General features: G+C 33.2%; 1 protein-coding gene and 2 long non-coding RNA genes across 3 annotated transcripts; 1 reads left to right on the top strand and 2 right to left on the bottom strand.

Annotated features, from left to right (window-relative positions):
* Positions 1-1,237: 1,237 nt before the first annotated feature.
* On the top strand, positions 1,238-3,441 carry LOC107923267 (type IV inositol polyphosphate 5-phosphatase 7). Its single transcript, XM_016853480.2, has 6 exons — positions 1,238-1,778; positions 1,904-2,012; positions 2,112-2,260; positions 2,365-2,707; positions 2,815-2,884; positions 2,978-3,441. The coding sequence occupies exons 1-4, from the start codon at positions 1,576-1,578 to the stop codon at positions 2,588-2,590; spliced, it is 687 nt and encodes a 228-aa protein (XP_016708969.1). The 5' UTR covers positions 1,238-1,575; the 3' UTR covers positions 2,591-2,707; positions 2,815-2,884; positions 2,978-3,441.
* A 1,834-nt stretch (positions 3,442-5,275) lies between these two features.
* LOC107922876 (uncharacterized) lies at positions 5,276-6,586 on the bottom strand. Its single transcript, XR_001691452.2, has 2 exons — positions 5,868-6,586; positions 5,276-5,561 (listed from the first exon to the last, which is right to left on the bottom strand). It is a non-coding gene; the product is annotated as an uncharacterized lncRNA (long non-coding RNA).
* Positions 6,587-15,140: 8,554 nt separating this feature from the next.
* On the bottom strand, positions 15,141-15,992 carry LOC121209766 (uncharacterized). Its single transcript, XR_005904875.1, has 2 exons — positions 15,694-15,992; positions 15,141-15,559 (listed from the first exon to the last, which is right to left on the bottom strand). It is a non-coding gene; the product is annotated as an uncharacterized lncRNA (long non-coding RNA).
* Positions 15,993-20,987: the final 4,995 nt, after the last annotated feature.

Here is a 20,987-nt window from a genome sequence, read left to right as displayed (position 1 = left end):
AGGTCCAAGATCGGAACAAGCATGTCTACGGTAACATCTTTAGCCGAAAAAGACAATTAATTTATGAGCTAAAGAAAAAAGTACAGAGCTTGTTGGAGTTAAGGTTGAATGAGAGATTTCGTATTCGAGAGATTGATTTGAGACAAGCTTTGGAGAAAGTCTTAAAGCATAATGGGCTTTTATGGTTCTAGAAATCTTAGTCAATTTGGCTTATGAATGGAGATATAAATATCAAATACTTCCATAGAATAACTCTTGCCAGATGTAGAAGGAACAAAATTGAAGGCCTTAAGGTAGATGGGGTTGATTAGTTCTGATCCTGTTATTCTGGAACAGCATGTTGTGGATTTTTATAAGAGTCTTTTTGCCTTGGATTATTCAATTGATGTGTTACTGCCTTGCAGAGGTCATTTCCAAGACTTATCACTAGTGGAAAAGGGTAGTCTTAAGATGTAGATCACAAATTTAGAGATCCATAATGCATTCTTTGGTATGGCTTCCCTTAAAGCTTCAGGTGTTGGTGGTTTCCACTTTAAGTTTTTTCAAACTCAGTGGGATACTATTAGACCTTCAGCTTGTTTGATGATGTGACTAGTGCTTGGGGGTTGTCCAGTGGACCATAAAATTAATAAAACTCTATTTATTCTAATCCTTAAGGTTAATAGTCCGGAAAGTATCATTCAATTTCGTCCAATTAGCCTTTGTACTGTTTTATATAAGATAATCACCAAGTCATTTGATAATAGATTACAACTATTAATGTTGAGGCTTACTAAACAAAATCAAGCTAGCTTTATGATGGGTAGAAGCATTTTAGACAATATTATTATTGCTTAAAATGTGATACATTCTCTAAGGAATTTTAAAGGCAAAAAATCAGGGATGATTTTAAAAATTGATCTCGAAAAGGCATATGATAGAGTTCGTTGGGACTTATTAAGGGATACACTTTCAGAAGCAGGACTACCACCCATGTTGATCATGATGATAATGAATTGTGTACCTTTGGCTACGTTTTAGGTCCTTTGGAATGGTATGATCACTGATGAATTTAGACCTTTTAGGAGGTTACGACAAGGAGACCCATTATCTCCTCAGTTATTTGTTTTATGTATGGAGAGATTGAGGCATTTAATTAATGAAACAGTGAACAACTGGAGGTGGAAGCCTTTGGTTCTATCTAGGAGAGGTCCAACTTGATCACATTTATTTTTTGCTAATAATCTACTGTTATTTGGTGAAGCAGATCTGAAGTAAGCTGAAGTGATAAATGATATTTTGAATACCTTTTATCATTTCTCAGGAAAAAAAGTGAATAAGAATAAATCTCTATTTTTTTCTCGTCTAATGTTCTAGAAACTATTACTTTAGATATATACATGAAGGTGGGATATGGATGTGTAGATGATTCGGGGATGTACCTTGGTCTTTCGATTATTCATAAGAGAGTCGAAGTTGGCACTTTTGAGTTTTTGGTGAATAAGATCCGTAGTAGACTTAATAGGTGGAAGACTAAAAAAACTATCACTGGCAGGTAGAATTACGTTAGAATAAGTGAGGCATACTCATTCTCGGATGTTCCAGGGTTCCATTTCTATTAGCATGTGTTTGCATCAAACCAGCTTTTGCTTCATCTGTAGTCATTTAACCTCTGGGCAAAAGGAAGGTGATGAACTGCGAAGAAACTCTGATGTTATGGAGATCCTCAGAAAGACGAGATTTCCCAGGGTTCATGGAATGGGGGATGACAATTCTCCCCAAATGATTCTGGAACACGAGTAAGCCTTTATATGTTAAATTTGGACTCTATTCATGCTTGTCAGATTAAGATACTGCATTGTTTTGCCAGAAATTTAGTCTTAGCCTTTGGTATAAATTGCAAGTTTTAAATGTCTTGGCATAGTCGCATCATATGGCTTGGGGATTTGAATTATCGGATTGCTCTGTCATACCGTTTTGCGAAGGCTCTAGTTGAGATGTGCAATTGGAAAGCCCTGTTAGAGAATGACCAGGCATGTTATACTTGATACATTTTCATGTCCAATTCTCAAGGAGCTTTGCACTGCTCTCAATTTAATTCCTATGAGACTTACACATTGATGGTTTTCCAGCTTCGTATAGAGCAAAGACGGGGCCATGTTTTCAAACGATGGAGTGAAGGAAGAATATATTTCCCTCCCACATACAAGTATTCAAATAATTCAGACAGATATGCTGGGGAGGACCAGCACCTAAGGGAGAAGAGAAGAACTCCCGCATGGTAATCTCCCTATTTACCTTCTTTTAAGCAATTGGAGGAACTTTTATGTTTATGAGAAGAAATTCACATAAATTTGCTTTTATAAAGAACTGATATTTGTGAAGGTGTGACCGTATACTGTGGTATGGAAGAGGCCTCTGTCAGTTATCTTATGTTCGTGGGGAGTCAAAGTTCTCAGATCATAGGCCTGTTTATAGTGTATTTTCAGCAGAGGTTGTGTCTATTAACCATAGCCGAATCTGGAAAAACTCGAGTTGTTCCAGTGCCAGGATCGAGGTTGAAGAGCTGCTGCCACTGTCACATGGATACACAGAACTCAGCTTCTTTTGACATAATTTCTCCCAATCCATATTCTATGATACATGCTTGAGGAAAATGAGACAGGACATGTTAGTAATACATAAAAGGTTTCATGAACAAAGTATAATTCTCTCCTCAATTAGCCAGGTACTGCAGCTGTAAATAATGCCTTTTTACCCTGTTAAAAGTGTTTTGATCAACTTGAGAATATCTGCTGCTTTTTCTAATCCGTTGATTACTCCTTCATTTTACAGGTGGGATGCCCTGTGGAATCTGTACCTCGGTGGCAATAACAACGAACTCGTGGCTGCAGTCCAGAGGAAGGTTGGTCCGTCCTTTTTATAGTTTGTATCTAATTTCTTATCCTAAATTCATTTGTCTGATTACTTTGTACATGACTTCTCCCCATTGCAACAGGTACAAATTGTATATTGTCATTCCAGATGTTCGCGGCATATCATTGCCTCACCTCAAATTAAATGCCTAGCTGCTAAAATGAAAAAAGTCCAGCTTCGAAAAGGCATCCATGACCTAGTTGTTACTGTGTCCTTTTCCAAATTCCATCGGGAAAACATTTCGAAAATAAAATACAAGGTAATAATGGATTACTTTACCATCATACTTGGTAATTGACATGTCTCAACGTGAAGTTTTTTTACTTGTGAGATCAGTTTATGAGTGTAGAACTAGAAGTTTCATTGCTCCTAGGCTACACCTGAGAGTCCCTTTTGTAAATTGCAGCAAAACTAGGAGTTCCAAATAAATAAATAAATAAAAGAAAAGGAAGAAATTGCATTATCAGTTTGTCATTTCCATTTTGTAGAAGATAAAATTCCTTGTAATGTGATGGGTGCTAGTTTGTTTGATTATTCTGTGCAATGAAAATCGCCCCTTCGGGTAATATATATGTATATATTACCGAATGTAAATTCGAATTTTAATTAACAAATTACTTAATTCACAAGTAACCATGCCATTTCCAAAAGACCGATCTAATCTACTAATGTCTTTTTTTAAGACAAATGAATCCCAATAAAAACCCGAAACCTACTCTCATTCAAGAGGCAAATTTATGGTTTCAAATTTCAAGAGATCCCTCCTTCAGCTATTATCATCACCAAGCATTGAAGACATTCAACTGTGAATGCTAATTTTGAAGTAATGTGTGGTGCTTAGCTTTGGTAATTATTTTTTGTGCAGAGGTTAGGTTGGGCGTAACTTTTAGACTAAACCAACCCTTAGGAAACTGTCAGAAGCAAAAAATATATATAGATATATAAAACTGAAGGTGTAATAATTTCTTCCTTATTTATTTGTATTATAATTTTTCTAATACAAACATTTATTTTTTTACATTTAAAATATTTGTATTAATTTTTTTTTTACAAAATAGTTACATTAAAATTCAAATTTTCGATAATGGAATTTCAAATGTAAATCAAAAGCATGAATAAAAGTTCTTGTGATAATATAAAGAGAAAAATTCATAGAAGAAAATCGGCATTCCTTGCTAATATTTCTAGCTTATTTTCTATGATTCTCACTTCAATGCTATCCACGTAATGATTAATGTGATCGGGGTGGCTCAACAAACTGCTCTAAATGTATAGCATTTAACCACTCGGAAATAATTAATGAGGATGAAATTTGGTATCGCAAAATTCAATTATGACTTTAAGCCTTTAACTAATCTCTCAAATTAGATCGATCTGGTTCTTACTAAGTCCTGAAATATGTTGGAACTTCAAACTTCTAAATCCGCAACATCGTTGAGTGCTTGAGCAATCTCTTCACATTCAACAGGTTTGAATTTATAATAACAATAATAATTGCCGTAAAGTCCTTGAATATGGTAGCTAAGATATCTACTCCAAGGGAGCCAGTTTGGGTTAGGTGCTAAAGAAGGGGGGACCCCTATACCCTTTCTTTTTCTTCTCCTCAAATTGAGGATTCCGATTCTGGAACATGGACTTGTCAACAAACATAGTTAGTGAAAACTAGATTACAAGCATTTGTTGCTTTCAAATGGGGGGATGAATTCCAGCTTCAACTTGGGTGTTACGTATAAAGCCAAAACTGCCGACTCATAGAAACAGGCAACAATTAGGTGTGACGTGAGTACTGTCAAAACTGTAATTCAACAGTCAAACAAAATGAAAACAAAGAGTTTATTTTGGGTGGGGTGCATGCAGGGCAGGCAAAAACAATGCAATGGTGGGGGCCCTGCGGGGGCGTGTGAGCTTCTTATTGATTGTGTGATGAAACTGAAACGACTACTAATTTTTTGAAATAGTCACATATTTGGACGGTAGGTACGTTACAGGTTGAAAGAGAATCCACAAAGCTTGAGGAATCAAGATCCACAGACAGACTGACATGACATTAGTGGAGCAATAGTACTGCATGCATGGGGACCCGGGAATTCCCATGCCCTGCCTATTATTTAACCATCGCTAGCTTTTCTTATTTTACAACTGCTTCTTGTTCCTTAAAGTCCAGCATGAAAACTTCTAAACTTTGATAAAGTGAAAGACAATTCTTAAGCCGTATAATCTCGATGAAAATGGTGGGATGGTGATATCCAAATTTTAATGGTTAATTTCCAGATAAAAAAGTTATTACCATCATCAACATCAAGATCTCTCAAGCCATGGTGAATATAAATATGGAGTGTAGTGGGCCAAATTTGCCCAGCCCGTATAAAGAAAAAAAAAATTAAAACAATAATAAATAATAATAAAAAAACCCACTGTCCATTACAGTCCATTACAAAAAATCAAGCCCAAACCAACCCATTTAAAACCGGACCCAAACTTACAAGGCCCGATAGGCCCATTGCTTTTAGAACAGACAGAACCCTAGGGTTCTTTTTTTTCTAGCGCTACAGCCGATCCCAACCTCTATGCCTCCAACAGCCACGCCACACCCAGTACCCGAGCACCAGCACACGGCCCTCGTACGCCATGCCCGCACCTCCGTACGATGCCAGTGGACTCCGTACCTGCAAACAAATACAAAAACACCAGCACAACAAAGAAAGAGGAGAAAAGAAACAAAACTTGTATTTTCTTTTTCATTTCTTTTTCTCTCTATTTTCGGCTATAAAAGCTGTGTAATAGCAGTTGTATTTTCTTCCTTTTTTTTACGCAACAAAAAACACGAATACAAACACAGACAATATACGCAATAGAAAAGCAATAGACGAATCGAAAGGTGATTCATTCACAATCTCCCTCCCTTATTTTCCTTTTCTTCTCTCATTTTACCTTTTTTGAATCGAATGTATGAAAAGAGAAACGAAACTTACTTGCGTTTGATGTCTTTGAATCCTCGCTTGCTTCGCTACGATTGAAACCAAGCGGTGATTCGGGGTTCGTGAGCAAGACATGCGAATCTTTCAGTTCGATGAAGCCTGGATTGACTCTTGAGTGAGTCGAAAGGATAGGCAGGAGAACAGGCCTTCGAAAGGCTGATTAAACGGCGAAGGGCGAAGGGCGAAGGCACCCTAGTTTTTTTCTTTCTTGCTATTTGAAAATGGCTGCAGACCCTCTTAGGGTTTCTTTCGGTGGCCATAAAGGGGCCCTCCAAACGTCACCGTTTTAGGCCGAATTAATGGCCTCAAAACGACTGCGTCCAAAGCTGCAGCCCGATGACCCGACCCGCACACGCTCAAGATCCGCTTGTCTTGTCACGGATGGGCTATTTTCGACGCAAGTCCCTCCCCTTTTGCGCCATATTTAAATCAACCCATGTTCTTGCCTTGTTTGTTTTTAATTTGACCCTGATGATTTACACTCATTTGCAAATGGACCCGCGCCTGAACGCAGCCTTTTGGGATCTGGTACATTGCCAGTTTTAGTCCCTAGCTGTTTTCGCGCATTGGCTATTGGTCCTTCCATTGTTTCTGTTTATTTTCAAATTTACCTTGTGTGTTTTAGTTTAATTTTAATTAGGTCTTTTTATTTTATAACTTTATAATCTTTTTCATTTATTTACTTGTATATTTTAAACAATTTTGATAATCATTTTTTTAGTGTTGTAGATTCGTTTTTTGTAATATTATTATCATACTTTGTATATCTTAAATGTTTATTTCTTTCATGTTATTAGGCATATACATGTTTTATAATAATCCTAATGCTTCATACATATAATGTTTTATTCTAACTATGTATTTTAGCATATATCTTGCCACGATAATACATTTTGTTTATACATATATATTTTGCATAAAATTATTTTTCTATTTGCTTATATTAGTACATATATTCGGTTTATATATTATTAAATCTATACACATTATCATTTCTTTATAAATTTGCATGTGTTCTCTTTAAAATTTATATATACATATACACATTAATACACTTATTACTTTAATAGATTTTTATTTTAAAACACCTTTCGCTTTGTAATTTACCAAATATTTTCTTTATGTATATATGAAATAATTTTAAAAGCTTTTTAATTATAAAATTATTATTGTTATCTTTTTTTGAATATTTCTTTATATTATATTGCTTTTGTGTTTTATATAGCCTATTATTTAAATGTTTTGATATAAGGATATGTATGGTTTTTAGACCAACCAAAATTATATATATTATTATTAATCTCATTCTTTTTATAAATTTATATGTACGTTTTTTTTACAAGTCTATTTTGGGCATTTTATTTTGTCATGTATTTTTCGTATCATATTTTTTATTATTATTATCATATATTTTGTTAACTTCTAAATAAATTCGTGTTTAAAATATTTTACGTGTAATTTGATTTTTATTCTATAACATCTATTCCAAAAATCATATAGCTACCCATAGTTTTCATGCAAATTTGTCAACTTATGTATGGGTCCATTTATTCGTTATTATTTTAAAACCGTTTTATAGCGCATTGGCTTCTAATTGCTATGTTGTTTTTATATATCATGCTATGTATATCATTGTGGCATATTATTGTATGTATTGTTTTGTTTGTATGACTGTTATATTATCATTTTCATCATTATATTATTATGTCAATTATCCTCCATGCGCTATTGTAATTGGGTTGCATTTTTAGGTTAGCTATATTTAATTATTAGTTTGCTAATCGATTGCATCTCGTATGTGCCGGTTATCACATATCATTATTTTTCACTCGGTTTGCGAAATGTGGTTTTTATAAAATTCAAATCTTTATGATTAACTCCGTCTCATTTCAAAAAATGCATTAATACGTTTTAAGCTAATTTTATAAGTATTCATTTAAAAACTCTCTAAAATGAAGACGAGATTCAATATTTGGCAATTCGCGGAATAGTGCCCTAACGTGTTGGGTTGCAATTTCGCGTTTGCTCAAAATAATCAAATATCCCTTCAAAATTTCATCATGCCTTTTTAAAATTCTTTGAAACGAATGTGATGTGCGATATTTGGCAATTTGTGGAATCGTGCCCTAACGTGCTGGGTTGCAATTTCTCGGTTGCTTAAAATAATCAAATATCCCTTCAAAATTTCATTCATGTCTTTTAAAAATTATTTAAAACGAAGGCAATATTCGATGTTTGACAATTCGAGAATCATGTTTTATCGTGTTGGGTTGTGATCTTTCGTTTGCTCAAAACAATCGAATATTCCTTTATATTCTCACTCATGTTTATTAAAAACACTTTAAAACGAAGATGATGTTCAATGTTTGGCGATTTGAGAATCGTGCCCTATCGTGCTGGGTTGCGCTTTTTCATTGGTTCAGAACAATTGAAGATCCCTTCGGAATTTCACTCACGTTTTCTAAAAACTCTTGAAAACGGAAGAAATGTTCGATGTTTGGCAATTCGGGGAATAGTGCCCTATCGTGCTGGGTTGCAATCTCCCGTTCGTTCAAAATAATCGAGTATCTCTTCGAAATTTCACTCATATTTTCTAAGGCAAGGCAATGGTCAATGTTTGGAAATTCGAGGAATCGTGCCCTACTGTGCTGGGTTTCGGTTTTCCGTTGAACTAAATAGTGAGCGTCCTTTTGTGATTTCCAAATTAAAAATTTTCGGACGTCGAAACAAGAAGATTTCTGGCGACCGACTCGGGTTATTCAAATGTTATAAAAAAGGAACCACGTTTCAAAAAACATTTTTAAATTTTAGACATAAGGACAGCATTTAATCGATTCGGTACCAATTTTGGGTGTAGTGAGGGTGCTAATCCTTCCTCATGCGTAACCGACTCCCGAACCTGTTTTTTCTCAAAAGTTCGTAGATCAAAATCTTTGTTTTAATAAACCAAAAACGTTTTATTAAAATAACCTCATTTTTGGGTGATCCGATCACACCAAACAAAAAAATCGGTGGCGACTCCATATTTTACTTTCAAAAATTCGATTCCCCCATTCTTTTATCAAATTTAAATATAAATGTTTTTTTAAAAAAAAAGGGTGGTTTAGACATGGAGTAATACCAAAAAATCATCAAGAATAACCGTCACATCAAATTCAACCTCATTCAATAATTTCAATTTTTTAAACTTACCCACATCCAAGGTAGCCACATTAACCTATACCCTAATTCGAGTCTAAATTTAAACTCTAAAAGAGGTAATCATAAAATAAGAGTTTTACTTTAAGCCTTCTTCCATCTATCAATACCCTCTCCCCTAAGGTGTTGTCTGTGGGAATTTTGGACGAAAAGTTATGACTTAGTCGACTCAGAATACCCTAGAAATACAAATCAACAAGGTCAACAACAAGCAAGGTGACCAATATTATCAGAAAATCAATACTACAACAGTATGGTAAACGTGATTATTACCGGTAAACCTCTTCTCAGGAACAATACTATCAACAATAATAAGTAGAATATTACTATGGCAGTCAACATGGCCAACCGGATGACCAAGGAAACTACTAACGGTAGGCTCAATAGAACTACCACCAAGATGCTATAACCAACCAAATCTTGCGGGAGACAATCATCAACCGCAAGGTCAAGAGGTTAAAGAACCCAGCTATGCAAAATAATATCCCAACGACACAACAATATGTAGAGCTCCAAGAACAATTCAGTTTCTTGTTGAAGAAATATAACCAACAGTAAAGTGAGCAACAGCAAAACACTTAGATTATTCACGAGCTTAAAGCGAAGGGAGACTATTACTAATGCACGAAGAAGCTCTTGTTGAAAGTTCATTGATTTAAAACCAAAACCCTAATAATGAAGAAGCTCTTTTCAATCTATGTTCACCGTTGTCATCAGATGGTTGCCTAACTCCGATATTTTCTTCTTCTTAATGAGATTTTCTCCTTGATCTTTTTGGTTGAGCCTTTGTTGTTTGGAACTCTTTGACTAGAACTCCTAACTGATTCTAGTACATTTTAGTCGTTTTTTTTTTTTACTATTTTGATTAATTCTCTTTTATTTGATTTTATTCTATCCCTTTACTTCAAGAAAAGGGTGTTTGAATCATTTGATAGTGGATTTTCTTTGAATCATGATTTTAGTTGAAGGGAAAATAGTGAATAGGTTAAGAATAAATGGTTGCCAGTTGATTGAGTTAAAAGGTGAGGCATAAGATTGACAATGGCTTTGTTATGGTTTGGAGCTTAAGTTATTGTTGATACTGTTTGGATTATCGGGTTAGGATATAGTGGTGCAAAAATTGAATAAGCAAAATGTAAATTTGTAAACTTACAAATAATTTATAAGCTAACTTGTAACTTTTTGAAATTAAATGACTAAATTGTAAACTTATAAATAATTGATTGGCCAAATTGTAAATTTAATTGTCTCCACATCTAAGGTACCTTAACAACTTAACAGGCCAATGGTCAACTTGTAAGTATCAAATGATTCAAAGATAAATTTGTAACTTTTTATTATTTATCCAAATTTAATTTGCCTTGGGTTTGATATTTATCATATAAGACATTCCATTTTTTATACTTATTTGTAATGTTTTTTAATTTTTAGTTACACTTGGAGAATCATGTTTGAATGAGTAATCTCCACTTTGTTGATTGAGATCCAAATTGGGCATTGCTAAAGCTTGTGCAACAGATTTGATATAGATGAAAGAAAAAATAGAATTATATACACTTTTTCCGTGTTTTGGTCCAAATTTAAAGCAGACTATAAATCAAAGTTTAATTGAAAGGGTTTTCTTTTTTCCTTTATCAGAAGTTTAATTGAAAATTGTAACTTTGGTTGACGTGCATAGCAGACAGAAAATACGAGTGGGGGTGGATGCTTGCATGGCTGATAAAAATGGGCACTTTATATAGCATCTGTTTAACGAAGCAAACAATCTGCCTTTAAAGTACGTGGATACCCAACATATGTATATGCCTGATGATTATCGCATGTAGAAGAAGCAAAAAGAAAAGGAGCAGAGAAGCGAGGAAGGAGGGGTGGGTCGCGGGGACTCGTCTTCCCAAAATCAACTTTATCCCAAACCATTCGACTGCAAAGATTCCTCACATTTAAAAAAATAATAAAATTTTATTAATTTTAATCTATACTGAATCCATCAAAAACAAATTTTTACATTTAAAAAGTATATAAATAGTGGTATAAGGAGTAAGATCGATTTCACAAAAGTTGAGATATTTAAATTTGTTATTCGATTTAATCAGGTTGCGTGCCAAGCAACTGTCATGCCTACAATGTATGACAGTGTGAGAATTTAAATCTAATAAAAGTATTGAAATCGAAATAACAGTAAAAATAGATAAAAAGAAATTAAATTGAATAAACCAATATGATGATATTCTAGCTCCAGGCTCAATTTTTGCTTCAAGTTTCGAACCGGTCCTTGATAATAAGTCTTCTCCTTCAATCAATAAGTCAATTATAGTGATTGAAGATACCTTAGACTACCAACCCTTTCGTCTGTAAATTAATTGCGGGAATGCCTAACAACTAATCTTTACCAAATGAACAACGATAAAACACGCGTCCACGATTTAGCTCTTCAATCGAACCGATAGCCTCAACTACTCAGGTGGTTTAAATTCAATTACTATTTCCTTTAACTGATCCAACCAATCACTTAATTAAACATACCAATGTATTATTCGATAGACTGAATACACTAGACAATCATTTCTATTCTTCCAATTGTACTCTTATCAATACAATTTTATAAGACGATAATATCCATCTCCTAAATAATAATAAAAAATACTAAATAAATATTTTTAGATATGATTTAGGATCTCACAACTCTCTCCCAAATTAACTATCTGCCTAAAATTAAATGATACGCAGATTTAAGTAAAAAAAATGAAGGAAAGAAAATTTAATAATGAAATTGCGCAACCTTGCGCATGCAAAGAAAGAAACAAAATGGAGAAAGCACACCAAATTGAAATTGAATTGTGGTAATCCAAAGTACAGGCCCATCTATACATATATAAAATATGCCTTTAAAAATAAAAATATAATAGATAACAAAGTGAAGAAAAAATAGACTTAGTCTGCCTAATGGCACACTCTCGTCTTCTCATGTGGCATGCCTTTGAACCCTTTCCTTTTCCTCGTTTTCTTTGTTGGTTTCTTTGTCGAATAATTGCTTATTTGGGACGTCATGATTCTATCTGTTTGCTTTCGTTCTGTCGATGGTTCGTCTATTTGTCTGCTTGGTTTCTGACGTTTTGTCTGTGTATGGAGGAAGAAATTGCGGGGCTGTCTATGGTGATGGTAACGAGGAACCATGGCAAATCATTTCAACAATAATATTAACGTTCAATCATATTATAAATCACACATAGTCAACTTAAGGAACAAACATGTTTAATTCATATAAAATGAACTCACAAAAAGTGTTTTCAGAATTAAACAGAGTAAATTACGGAGTTAAGATTAAAATCTAAACTCTATTCATTAAATTTCAACATGATGTCTCGAGATAGGATACAATTTATTTTTAAAAATTTTTCTTCGATGATGACATGTCTAGAGACATTAAAATCTATGTCTCGAAGCATAGCTTCTCAAGTCTGTAGATAATCTCGAGATAAATCTCTCTTGTTTTGCTATTCTAGCTTCGATGTTTGGATGTCTCGAGACCTGAAATAGGAAAAACTTATTTAGGTTCGATATTTACTCATCTCGAGACCATGGGGTACATGTCTCGAGGTCTACGATTATTGTCTTGAGATTTATTCAACATGTCTCGAGACAATTACCTAGAAATGTACAATTTAATCATTTTTGTTCATGTTGTCTCGAGACATAACCAATGTATCTTGAAACCATCCTGCCAAAATGTCAAAAATGCAAACTTTCCAATAAATAATTGATGCCAAAACACATCCTAAATCATACCAAACTTGATGTGATATCGGGTCCCTTAATTGGGTCAAGGTCGAAGCTGCCATTTGGGCCTAAAAAGTGGGCTATGATGAGAAACCTAAAGAGACAATTGAGGGCTTTTAAGGCCCAAACTGTTCAATTTTAATTAGTCTATTAATTTCCACAACTTTGTTTTATGTTTTATTCGAACATCATAAATATGTTTTAAAATATTATGTTATTGTCATTACATGTTTAATATGTGAGTTAATTATGTCCTAGTTTATTACATCATTTTAGAGTAAAAGCCCTTCATTCTTTCTTGTGGCGTTTACTCTAAAATCCAATCTTATCACCTTCTCAAAGTGTGGTGATCAAAACATCATACCTTTGGTTCTTATTTCATTATAGATAGCGGGTCAAGATCTCTATCATTTTCTAAACTTTCGAGTATTAAACAACAATATAGAAAACAGGTTGCGTTGTTATATATCGTCGATTCTTTTCTGATTTATTTATATTTGTGAGTTATATTAAAGTTTATCCTTTTGTTTAATTTTCCTTCATATTTCTACCATTATTCAAGCAAATACTTATTTAGATGATCGGGAACATAAAATCGTGAATCGAGCTTCAATCTCGTAACCAATTGACATATAAGAACATAATCAATATGTTAAAGTTCTCGTATTTCATATGTCTTATTTCAATATTAGTAAATGGATAGTTAAATTAACTAAATACATACTTTAATTATTTAAACCAAGTAGGGAGTCAACATCTACCAACACAAAAACCATTTTAGCTTATATCAATCTAATTTACACATACTTAACTTATATAAATGCATTACACCTAAGGGTCATATTATTTATTCCAACAAAACTAGCCTAATTAAACTAACTAATAACTTATGCACAACTAGCCATTCAATCAAAATTACTCCATCAAATATATACACCAAAAGATAAGTGAAATACAAAATCACTCAACCACTCACCAAGGCATGCATCATTAACATATTTACAAATCAAAATGATATAATGACTTCAAAGCACTTTCTAATGACTTAGGTACATGCCAATTCTAATTGAATATAGGAAAATGTTACAATTGATGGTTGAGCTGAGTACTGATAGCTTGGATGCTGACAAGATCACGAACACACCAAAACTTAAGACAAGACTGTGCACAGAAACAAACTAAATCGTACGTTGAGTATTGAACATTCTATAGCACTAACATAATTTGAATTCAAAATGTTAATAATCACAAAATATCATTTCAACAGAATTATTGTCATCTATTATACTCAGAATGACCTTTCATAAACAGAATCAACCTAGTGTTTGATTATCAAATTCAAGCTGATATTTTTATCAATGAATCAATATATAATATCATTTTCAGAATCAAAATGGCATATTAAACATTTTCTTTTAGCCTTTACTAATTGGATGTAGATACAAGTATGAGTATGTGGATTTAAACACTCCACAATAAGAATCAAAGTGTTAATCATGCATAAAGACACTAATCCTCTAACTAGGGGTGAAAAAAATTTGATTCAATTCAAAAAAATTGAATTTCGAGTTAATCGAATCAAGCTCGATTCGAGTTCAAGTCGAGTTGAATTTTACAATTCGAATAACAGATTGGTGTAAATACTCTTTTGGTCCTTATCAACTTTGAAAATGAGCAAATTTGTCTCCCTCAACAAAAATTTAAAATAATTTTTAAAATTTAAAATATTTATAAAAATTCCAAAATTTATATATTTTTAAAAAATTATTAATATTCTAAAAATTCTAAAAAATATATAAAGAAAGTTAAAAAATTTTAAAGTTTTTCTAAAATAATAATTATGAAAATCTAAATAAGTTAATTAATTATTCAAATTTATTATATTAAAGTATATATTTTTTACTTTGAAAAAGTTTTAAAATATATGTGGTTTCAAATTTAGGTGCTCTAACCTGGAATTATTTATACTGTAATAATATTTTAATTTGATATGTTTAGTTTTTTTAGTTTAACTCGAATAATTTCATTTGATTCAACTCGACGCGAATTTTAATTTCATTTGACTCGATTCGAAAAAAATTCAAATCAAATTAAAATGATAAAATAAAACTCGTGAACTCAAAATTATTTTACTTGATTTGATTCAATTCAATTGAACACTCACTCTTACCTCTAACACTCTGACAAAATACAATGCAATGAAGTGTTAAAATAAATTATATCGTAATGCTAAAATAAATTACACTGTAGTGGTAGAATGAATTGTACTGTAGTGCCAAAATGCTCCCGAAATCAAGGGCCAACTCAAACCGGCACATTTGTTTAAAGATAAAAGCAGTGCATGGTGCGATACTTATACATTGATGAATTTAAAGTTATACCCTTTTGGGATTCCAGCGAGGGGAATGTTAGTATTGCCTTAAAGATTGAACCCAAAATGGAACTGCATAAGGGAGCATAGTTTCTCTAAGATCTGACAAACAGTCTCACCTTTGAAAACAACATAAGACCATCCTAGCTTCCAAGGGAGATTCATTTCATTCGTCAATTGCTCCAATCCTACCTTTGAAAATTGGAACGACAAATATATCAAGAACAGATTTGTCTTTTCAGTAATACCCTTCATATGACTCTAATGAGGCATCAGTTGCGTGAAGAATGAATTTTTTTTTTGCTTCCCAGTACTAATATTACTCAGGGAAGTGGAACTCCTGCATGCAGAAAGCAAAAGCTGAAATTCGAAGCTAGTAGTAGCTAAGCGACCCCCTTCAGAAAGTGGGAGAGTGAATAGGACCGATAATCTACATGGATAAAAATTAAGGAGAGTGAGATTAAGGGGTTTTACATTGAAAATGCGTGCAGTTCCCACACTAAGCATCGATTAGATTGAAGTGATGCGATGTGAAGCTGTTTTTATGCACAAAACAGTGTTGCTTGTTTAACAAGTCGTCAGTGATCAGTGCCGAGTAAACACAAAGTCAAACAAGACGCAAGAGGAAGCAACTGTAAATTATGTGGTGGATAGTGAACAGGGTTGGCGTATACCTGGTTTCGATGTTCATTTACTATGGAATGCCCTCGTGCTTATCTCCTTCACTAACCTCGCACTTCTTCCTATCGATTTCCACGACATTCGTAATAACTTGACTCTGGGTTTTACTCATCCTATCAATGAAAGCCAAATGGAAAGGATATCTTCAGTGGCCGACAGGGATCTAAGAAAAAATTCATTGGTTATCTTGAGGAGAGCCATAGTGGTATATCATCGTTTGATTACATGTTGTGTTGGAGGGATATCTAGTGGGCTTTTAAGCCCATTCTAATAGGCTTGATGGTTAGCATTTATGTTAAACTGAACAAACACCTAGGCCCGTATGCAACTTCGAGTTACGATCGTAATCTTTTGTTGGTGGAATAGAAGAGAGTTGATCATTGCGTAGCCTAACGAAACCTTAAAGAAGCTTGCTTAAGACATTTTATCAAATAAAGCAAAGACATAGTGGAATCGAGTTTTAGTTTGTTTACAAGGAAAAATCACATAACAGAATTGCTATATATTTGTTTAAAAGATAAATGAATAACCATTTTATTTTTCCTATCTTAAGGAGAAAAAAATTTTAATAACTTAAAAATGTAGGCATCTTAGGGATGGCCAGATGGGTCATCAAAATTTTGAACACATAAAAGAATACAATTTTTCCTGTCACAATTTTAACTATAATAATCTATAATGTATTATTATACTGAATACTATCTATATTTTCTATTGATTTTTTATATTTACATTAATAAAATAAATTATTCATCAATTTTTTTAATGTGAAAACAATTAAACAAGATCAAAACTAAACTGGAAAAATAGCATATTACCATCTAGATGTGCTTATGGGTTGGGTCGGGCTAGATTCAATCAAAAAGTTAGATCTATTTGTTAGGCCCGAGCCTGGCCTAGCCTGGAAAATAGATATAAAATTTTGTCCAAGCTTGGCTCAAATAAAAATGCTAAAATCTAGGCTTGGGCTGGCCTGTTTGTATTAAATATTTATATAATTTTTAAATATATATAATATATTAAAATAAATATTTCTCAACAAATTGAAAATAAAATTTAAAAAATATATATACTTAAATAACATTAAGATAGATGCAACTTAACAAGCAAATACCTCTAAAATAATAACAAAATTAACAATAAAATAAGTGTTATACAATATTCAAATAACAACAACAAAATAGTAGTAACATAATAGTGAAATGGTAGCAAAATAGGGTGAAAACAACAAGAAAATAGAATTAAAACAACAATAAATAGCTATTTTTTTGTCCTTTTGTAAATTTGGTCCAGGCCCGTGCAAAAAATGTGTTACTCGAGGCCTAGTCTATTTTTTAAATGAGCCTTACTTTTTTTCCAAGCCCATTTTTCGGCTCTATATTTTTGTCTAAACCGTTTTACTTTTTGAATGAACCTTCGAGTCAAACTGATTCACCTGACCATGGGCAAGTCTACTACCATCCAAGCATGAGCCCAAAAAAGGATCAAATCTTTTAAGCTTCCAAAAAAATGCTGAGGCCGTCAAATACATCCTTTAAAATTTAAATAACAACACTGATTTTTTTTATTAAGTAAATTATTAATTATTTTTATTACCATGTTGAAGTCTTTTTTAAATTAAAATATTTTGATTATTTTTATTAATAAATTATTATTATCTTTATACTTAAATTAATGTATACATAAAAATAAAAATTATTAATTTACTATTTTCTTTTTATTTATGGTTGACAACATTTAGATTACTCATTTAGTAAACTTCAAAATAAATTGATACAGTTAGAAATATTCTAAGAAAGTGGTGAAGATCACATTATTGGCAAATCTACCACTTAATATGATATGCACATGGAAGATAATTCATTATTAAAATTTAACAAGTTTTTACTAATGTATGGGGCAATTTTTTAATATAAATTTCATACTTATAATATTTATACTAAAATTTTAATATTTGTTTTTAATATTTAATTTAATTTATTTTAAAAAATTAGTAGATAAGATGGATTGGGCCCAATATCGTAATCTAAGGCCTTCCTTTCATGCCATCTGTCCTTTCCCCCATTTTTTTACAAGAAAAGATTATGGTCAAATTTCAACTTGAATCCTTTTACTTTTTTGAAATTATATTAATATGGTTAAATTTTAATTTTGATCTTTATATTTCACTCAAATTTGAAATTTAATCTCTATACTTTAATTTTGAAATAATTTGGCGCCTCATTTGTTAGTCTAAACACGTTACTCTGATTAAAATGCTTATGTGATTTTTTAAGGATTGTTAACACAATTAAAATTCTCTATTAAATTCAAGTTTATTACAATTTTTTTTTTGTTACATGGATACCAAATAAATATCTTTTTAATTTTAAAATGTCATGCCAATAAATTTAACAAAAAGATTATAATAACGTTAATAAATAGACCTAAATTTTTAAATTTAAAAAATAAAAAAAATTAAATTTTAAAAAATAAAAATGTAGAGATTAAATTTTAAAAATATAAACAGCGCAACAACTTAAGTGATGCGTTATAAAACCATACTATACCTATATATATAGAAGAGAGGACCTTCCTTCTTTGGGCTATTTTGCCCAAAAAAGTCCTTTTCTAAAATTATTTCCAGAAATGGGCCAACTTTGTGATTATTTACCGGAAAGGGCCGAATTTCTCGAAAATGTGTCCACATCAACGCGATCTCAGGTGATGTGTCAACAAAATGCTCCCCTAGGGACACATTTTGCCCCTTTTTTTTAACCTCCCATCGTCTAATTTTTTTTACCGTTTAGGCTCCAACAGTCAAAAAAAAATATAAAACCCCCTTTTGATTTTTTTCACACAAAAATCCTCTCAAATTTCTCTCAAATTTTTCTCAAAGCTCTGTTTAATTTTTTTCAAAAAAGCTCTATTTAAAATTTTTCTGAATTATTTTTTAAAATTAAAAAATATTCGATAGTGTTTACAATGGCCGGAGAATTAATTTATCTCGATAATAAACTCATCTCCGTCGAACAAATGAAAATGGTAAGTGTTAATTTTAATTTTTCAATATTATTTAATATTTTTTTTCATTTATGCAATTTTAATTAATTTTTATTTTATAATTTTTTATAACAGTCTGTAGATAGGGTGTTGCAATGCTATATTCGTAATATGTCTGGTCCTCCATCACCGTTGATAGAGAATTACCTGCAGGAAGCGGGATTTTTGGCACATGGCCATGACAGGCCGAAGGTGCAAGTTGGACCTAAAACTAATTAGTGTGTTGATAGAGAGGTGGAGACCCAAGATGCACACTTTCCATCTTCCATGCGGAGAGTATACTATCACTTTGGAAGACGTGCAGATGCAATTAGGATTGCCAGTGGATGGGTACGCAGTCACCAGGTCCTCTCAATCTGCTAATTAGGGAGCTGTATGCTATGAGCTTTTGGGTGTTATTTCGGATAATATTAACGGAGGTCAGATCGGGATGGGCTGGTTACGAGACACATTCCCGGAGCCGGATAATGATTCGACTGAACTAGAAAGAATACAATATGCTCGGGCATACATTCTCGAGATGATTGGAGGTTATCTGATGCCGGACTTGTCACGAATCCTCGTACATCTGAGATGGCTGCTGAAACTCGTTGATTTTAGAGCAGCTGGTGAATTTAGTTGGGCGTCTGTCGTGTTAGCAACATTGTACAAGGAGATGTATGAGGCGACGCAACCGAATAAAGCCAAAATTGGAGGTTGCCTATCACTATTGCAATCATGGGCACGATTTCGCTTTCTATTTTTACGTCATCGAGTTGACCACCCATATACATTCCCACTCATAACGAGATAAATTTTATATTAGATTTTACAATTATTACGTAGATTTAAAATATAATTGTATGCTAAAAATTTATTTAATTAGATGGAACCATTCGGCAAGTTATGTTGGAATACCTACCTCTCTTGAAGATATACAGCTTCTATTAGACCAACTGTCGAAAGCACAAGTAAGTATTAAATAAAATATATATACATAATAAAATAGTCATTTCGTATTTAGTATTTAGTATAATGTATATAACTAATATTTTTATCATGTTCATAGTTTCAATGGATACCATACGAGGATCCGGCAATTCGGGTAGTAATTCAGGATGAATTCTTTCAAAATCCAAACATTTGGCGGGTGAAGGTCCCATTGGTCAACTATGCTATCGTGGAGATGCACCAGTTAGAGAGAGTATTGCGGCAATGTGGATTTCAAAAACTGATTCCCGTGGCACCTCATGTGCTCGATGATGAGCACAAAGTTGACTTACGGCAATTGAATACGAATTGGCCGAGATACTAGTTAGAATATATCGAAATGTGGGGAAATCAGTATGATTATATACCTACTTGGGAACCGATCATCGTTCTTAAGTTAGCGTGCGTGCTGGAATGCATGCCACGGTTTAGGATCTATGGCAAGCCATATTTACTGTCAGAAGAGGAGAGGCGACGACAAATTCGCGTCCAAACAAAACGATAGGGCCCTTTAAATCTAAGAAGAAGGGATGACGACACGAGCCCATCAACAACGCCCACACAATCACAAGGCCCATCAACAGCGCCCACATAGTCACCAGGCCCAACACTTCAACCGACGACGCCTATATCACAGCCTTTTCAGATTACGTCAGGTGCGTATCCTAGCCCTTATATATATCCTAACCCTTATATGTTTCCTTTTCCCAATCCTATGGCAGGTTGTAATGCATTACCCAGTTTATCTCCGTTTTCGATTACTCCGAGTCAACCGCCGATATATAGGCCGTCGTTGAATGAGGGATCACATAAGGCGCCGTCAGGGAGCTCTTTTTTTTACTAATCCTCATTGCTTTATGGGATTCAAACACCTCCGCCATGGGTGATACAAACACATTCGCAATCATTATTCTATCAAGGTGGGTTATCCTCCCAACACTTACAACTAGAACCCCTGTCGGAGGAACCACAATACCCGCCGGAGCAACCATAACCCTCGCTGGAAGCTGAACCAAGGAGGAATTCAACGCGTAACGGTCGACGACCCCAATGTGGCACTGATTCCGACCGGCACC

The sequence above is a fragment of the Gossypium hirsutum genome, chromosome A11 (assembly GCF_007990345.1).
Source record: "Gossypium hirsutum isolate 1008001.06 chromosome A11, Gossypium_hirsutum_v2.1, whole genome shotgun sequence".
NCBI classification, from domain to species: Eukaryota; Viridiplantae; Streptophyta; class Magnoliopsida; order Malvales; family Malvaceae; genus Gossypium; species Gossypium hirsutum.
This window is presented reverse-complemented; position numbering and strand designations above follow the sequence as displayed.

What these genes read in the sequence shown, in the direction of transcription:
- LOC107923267 (XM_016853480.2), top strand. Translation starts at nt 1,576, where the DNA reads ATGTTCCAGGGTTCCATTTCTATTAGCATGTGTTTGCATCAAACCAGC. An exon ending in CCCTGTTAGAGAATGACCAG is followed by an intron (nt 2,013 to 2,111) that starts GCATGTTATACT and finishes ATGGTTTTCCAG; the next exon opens with CTTCGTATAGAGCAAAGACG. An exon ending in AAGAGAAGAACTCCCGCATG is followed by an intron (nt 2,261 to 2,364) that starts GTAATCTCCCTA and finishes ATATTTGTGAAG; the next exon opens with GTGTGACCGTATACTGTGGT.